General features: G+C 38.5%; 1 protein-coding gene across 1 annotated transcript; it reads left to right on the top strand.

Moving 5' to 3' along the window:
• Positions 1-970: 970 nt before the first annotated feature.
• On the top strand, positions 971-5,471 carry LOC100494455 (C-C motif chemokine 20). The gene is made up of 4 exons (XM_002939921.5): positions 971-1,093; positions 2,425-2,539; positions 3,356-3,460; positions 4,694-5,471. The coding sequence occupies exons 1-4, from the start codon at positions 1,018-1,020 to the stop codon at positions 4,773-4,775; spliced, it is 378 nt and encodes a 125-aa protein (XP_002939967.1). The 5' UTR covers positions 971-1,017; the 3' UTR covers positions 4,776-5,471.
• The last annotated feature ends 329 nt before the right edge of the window (positions 5,472-5,800 follow it).

Below are 5,800 nucleotides of genomic sequence, written 5' to 3'. Positions count from 1 at the left end.
TAGTTAGTAGGTCAGGACTCACCCAAGGTCTTTAACTACTGCTTCAGCTTAGGGAATTAGGCAATCTCTGTCATGATAAGGGAGGTGACAGACATTATTCGCCCTACGACAAATCTTTGTTGCCGCGGTTGATTTCTGGAAGTCGCCTGAAGTTGCCTTGAGAGGAAACTTTGAGTGACTTCCGGAAATTGCAGCAATGCACATGCCATCCCACCGGCGATTTACATTCTTGCCGGTGGGATGGCATTTTAGGGAGATTAGTCGCTCGCAGCAACGAAGATTTGTCTCGGGGCCACTAATCTACCTGTCTGTCACCTCCCTAACTCTTAGTACTCACTGACCATTCTGTCAGTTAAACCCTCCCCTACCTGTTAATGCTGCTTTGCTTGACATTTACTTGCCCCAGGTATTTTCTAAATGCTAATTGTTTCAAAGCCTAATGGCTCATACACACAGGTGTTTAAAAATGCCTTTTCCGTTTAGTGGATGTTTGAGCATTCCACTCAATGGCAGTGAAAGGGTTAAAGACCTAAGCCTGAGATCTAAGATCTGTTCGCACAGAACACTTAAATGCTGAAGGTAGATAGAATGGAACATATGAATGTGAATCTACTACCCAGCAATGTATAGAAATATGTTTGTTCACATGATTAGAATGCACAGTATGCCAGTGTATGCCCAGATTAATCATTTACTCCCATGTTTATTCCCATTCCCTCACTGTGATGTAATTGCTGAGCATAATGAGGTTTAGAATAATAATAACATAAGTGCAATACACACACCTCCAAAAATACATCACGTGGAAATTCCTCCACACGAGCCAATGAGATCCTAGAACAATTGTCTTTGCATGAGAGAAAGAAAAAAAAATACAGGTTTAGCCACTCCTGGGAAAACCCATTTTTAATAATTAGCTTTACCATTGTGTCTAGCGGGAATTTCCTTCTGCGAGTGTATAAAGCAGTTTGTAACTGAGCCTTACAAACCAAATCAGCAGCCGGTCTAACTACTACAATGGCTCTTAGCTGGAATCTGCTCCGACTGCATGTCCTGCTCGCTGGGCTTGTATTTATCATTTGTATTTCTCAAGGTAAGTCTCTATGTACTCTGTAGCTCATTTTGTATGAGAGCTGGGAAGAATGGCAGGGCAATACAGACATAAACAGAACCTGAGCAAGAGCTTTTATATAACTGCATAAAGTACATTAATATTAAGACTTAAGCAAACACTGTACTGGATACATTTATATATATATACATATATATATGTACACACACAAATATATATATATGTTAAAACACCAATACAATTGTGTATTTACATAAATCATATATACTGCATGACAGCATATACTATTGCCATATACAGGTACAGGATCTATCAGCTAAATTGCTTTGGACCTGGAGTGTCCCAGAGAAGGGGGTTTTCTGGAATTTGGATTCTAAAAAAAACAAACATTTAAACATGAAAGAATTGGATTGTTTTGTCACCAATATGGATTAAATGCAGTTTAGTTACCATCATATACAAACTACCGTTAATTTTACAGAAAAAAGGAATTATTTTTTTTAACTATTAGGGGGCCGATTTATCAAAATGTGAGTTTAGAGCTTAAAACATAATAACTGACCCACATTCTATTCATTCCTATGGGATTTTTAAATGAATAGAACTTTGGTTACTCCATTTTTGAGAATTCCCCCCCCCCCCTGGTAGTTTCCAGCACGGGATGGACTAGATTTATCTGCTTTGAAGTTTTTGACATTAAACAGAATTGTATATTTATAGTTCAGTAAGTCGCTATTTTTTGAAGGTTTGGGATGTGACAAAATGTATTTTGAAAATGTGTTGAAATCTTCTTTTGTTTTGTGCCATATATTATACAAGATACACGTCCTCTGCCGTCTCTTATAAGCCTTACAGTTTTGACACCTATTTTTTTACTGAGGGTTGACACTTCACTCTTTGTAAAACCAGACCCAATGAAATCCCCATCATTCTTGGCCAATTAGCAATTCCTTTAGAAGCATGCTGCTAGCTCATCTGGGCAACCATGCAGAATGTAGCTGAACTAATGAATAATTAGCCATGCAGCATTGGGATTGTATGTGTTATAGATGTGCTACACACGGTAATATAGCATGTATTGCATTTCCAGCACATTGTACATTGAATATGTCAGATACAAAGACATAGCCCCAACATGAAACAGAACATGCTGGATCACTGGCACTATTAGCATTAGCAGTCAAATGTGCTGTGTAGGCATAAAGGTGATTATTTATTGTGTGTATAGGTGTTATTATGTCAGAACACATTTCCAGATAACACCTTTCTTGTATGGAAGAGCACTGCCTGTCACATTTGTATGCCTGCAGACTAGAATATACTAATTGTCTCTGGTGTACCTCTAATTGCAGCATCTGGGGACTATGATTGCTGTACTTCCTACACACAGAAAAAGATCCCCCAGAAGATTATCAAAGGATTCTACATACAAAGATCAAGCGAGGTCTGCGACATTGATGCAATTGTGTAAGTACTCCTGTCCCACTTTTTTAAATATTCAGCATTGGCATCCACCCCCTTCGGAACAGACCCAAAAAACAAGAATACCATCTTGATGCATGCTGCAGTCCCTATTGGTTTCTATGCAACCTAACATTATGCATCTTTATTTTTATATTGCCATTTTAAGTCCATTTTAATAGGGAGTGGGAAAATGGGGGGAGAACCTGCTTTAATGTGATCAGCTAAATTGAATTGAAGGAATATAATAAAAAGCTGCACTGAGGAAAAAAATGGTCAAATTAAGAGAGAAAATTACTATTTTGTAATGTATCATATTATTGTTCAATAGAATTATATCTGCACGTGGTATTTTACTGCCCCAGTGCTCCATGTGCCTATACCTGGCCCTTGTTGCCTTTCCACTAACCCAGGCTGTGTTGGCACTAGAGATTTTATTGCAGACGCTTTTTATTACCTGAATGGAATTGTATGCACCCGTTTAGCACCCATAATGAGATCAGTCAGGCACAGTGACATACAAGGGAATGAACTTTGTAGTGTAAACACTCATATTCTTTCCTGCAACCTGTAGTAAGGTTCATGTTACACAGGAAAGACAATTTGCTTTGATTTGCACTACTGAGTCATTTATTGAACAGTGCTTAGGCCAGAAATCACGTTATAATGGCTTTATACAAATTTGAAGGGTGCAATTATACATTTGCAAAAATGTTAAAATTTCAGCATTTTTCACCTTCCTATACATAACCGTATAAAGAAAGGCATTAGTTGGGGAGCATTATAGGACTGACTTGTTCCTTTCCGTTTATTCTGCTCCAGGTTTGAAGTTGCATACAAGTCACCTGGAAATCGCAATGTGCTTAAGTCCAAGCTGTGTGCAGACCCCAAGCAAAAGTGGGTTGAAAGCCGCATTGAAGAACTAAAGTAAGTCTGTTTGGAAAGCTGAATATATGCCTTTGATTACTCCATTAGAAGCCAACCAGCTGAACAGAAATGAAGTTATTTGTTATTTTTAGAATTTGTGCAACTCTATGAACCATGCTTCTAAATGATCCTTCCTACAGGGCAAGACTTCAAAACACACTCCTTCCAAGGGGGGGATGTGTCACACAATTAGGAAGGGGGCACACATTTGGCTGTGATCCCTTTGACATGCCTTTTTCCCTATTGGTGGAACCAAAAGAGTTAAAAAAAAGAGACTTTACCTGTGCAGCAGGAACATTCCTTAACCTGCCGAGCTGAGTGCAGACAGAGTTAAATGATTTATCTCTCGTACTTCCTTCTTTGTGCTACAAAGGTCTCAGTACTCTGTGCAAACCTACCTACTTTCTACTTCACTACACATGGATTAGGCAGCTTTTGGCAAGTTGGGCACTCATATTAAAGGGAAAATGAACAAAAACAGCTACTTTTTAAGCATAAATCAGATTTAATTTATTTTTAATGATTTCAGTCATGTGCTCATTGGAAGCGTTATTACATAGCCCATGTTGTTGCTTGTCACATTAAGTGTACTGCAGAGCATTAGGGACAAAGATAAGATTAACAAGTTAAATCTCTGACCGATTCCATGTGACTTGTTACCATACATTTCTAGGCTTGCTTACTGACTTGCTAGGATAATTATAAGTATAATTTTCATTTTTAAAAAGCCTAAATAATCTCTCCTGAGACTAAGAATAACAGATAACTTGGCTCCGTTACAAACATAGGGCCATACAGTAGTTAGTATTGATTGGTCTTATGGTGTACATTAGCAGATATCTAAAATACGCCCAATATGCTTTTCTCCACTTTTAGCCAATTTGAATAAGGCTTATACTAAGCCCACACACTGCAAAAGGCAATTCCTCCATATACAGCAGTATTATGGAGCCTGTGAAATTAAAGTGCAGCATGGCATGGCAGCTAGCAGTAAAGACTATAATGCACCTTATGTATAGTACATGGCTGCTGTACAAAGGGTGCTGTACATACATAGAGTGCAAGAGGCTTCTGTATATGTTGGACTGTCAGTCAGAGAAGGATCAGTGTCCCTGGATACCCACCATCTTCTTAGCAAACCTAGTTAGCACTGACATTAGTGGAGAGGGAAAGGTTTTCTGTGAGTCTTTGAAGAAACCTACCCTGCTAATCATTCATCTGCTGACTTTTCAGGAATAAAGCTTTAAAGATGAAGATCCAGAAGAAGGCACGAAAGTGGAAGAGGATAAAGAAACAAAACAAAATCTGGATCTGAACATCCTGCAATTCGACTACAGCAAGTGACAAAGTCACAGTATTTGGTTTCCTATGAAACTAACAAAAAATGACACTTTTGATTCATATTGCATCATTCCTTGCTTGTCCCTGGAGGAATATGGCAGCTCCTTTGCTGGAGTCATTCTATTGTTGCTCTAAAATTTTCCATTTTGAGGGAAACCCTATCGGTAGCGGGCCAAAGGTGCTTAATGCAGAACCAGACTAAGCACTGGACCCGACGCCACCTACACACTGCAGTTTTGCACTTGTTACAGCTCTTCAGTGCAGACTATGGGGGGAGGCAATTTGTATTTGTATTCCCTTTTAGCTTTCTGATCAGCGTCAATGTATTAAAACAGTGGCACCAATATTAATGCACATTTTTATAACTTTGCTATGGTTTTCTCTATTCTAGTGCCTATTGCCCCATTTTGTTGTTATAGCACTTCTGCCATTTATTACATTTCTCACCATTTTGTGTTTCCAGAAACAATCACTACATCTCTAGAGATAACCTATCCTGTATTTGTTTCGTTTCAAACTCTTTAGTAAACGCAAAGCACTTCATATTTGCTTAACCTCCGTCTTGCATATATTCTGTGTTTTCTATTGTGCCACCCTTTATCCATATATTTCATAATATTTGAGCTTGTACAGTAGCTCTATTTCTAATTAATTAAACCTATCAGTTATTCTCACGTGTCCAGTTATTTCTGTTGAACACTATGCAAAGGTTCCACTAACCTGTAGGCTATGCACATTGACCTATGGAGAGATACTGCAAATAAAAAAATTCCTGCTCTTAATTAAATATGTGGTACTCGAATCTGGGTACTCCTTTCCTCAGGAGACCAAAATACAATGTAGAATACAAGACACTCACATCCAGCAAATATGCAACAATCTTCTCCACACAACATTTCGGAGGACCCTCCCCCATTCTCCAGTGCTCTTACCTGAATGTCCAGTTTAAAAGTCATTTGGGGTGAAATTTTTTATTGCCCTAGACTTTCATGGAACTAG

The sequence above is a fragment of the Xenopus tropicalis genome, chromosome 5 (genome assembly GCF_000004195.4).
Source record: "Xenopus tropicalis strain Nigerian chromosome 5, UCB_Xtro_10.0, whole genome shotgun sequence".
NCBI lineage: Eukaryota > Metazoa > Chordata > Amphibia > Anura > Pipidae > Xenopus > Xenopus tropicalis.
This window is presented reverse-complemented; position numbering and strand designations above follow the sequence as displayed.

Bases quoted from the DNA above. Each gene is read 5' to 3' on its own strand.
- LOC100494455 (XM_002939921.5), top strand. From the start codon at position 1,018: ATGGCTCTTAGCTGGAATCTGCTCCGACTGCATGTCCTGCTCGCTGGG. The intron at 2,540-3,355 runs GTAAGTACTCCT...ATTCTGCTCCAG, and splicing joins TGCGACATTGATGCAATTGT to GTTTGAAGTTGCATACAAGT. The intron at 3,461-4,693 runs GTAAGTCTGTTT...CTGACTTTTCAG, and splicing joins AGCCGCATTGAAGAACTAAA to GAATAAAGCTTTAAAGATGA.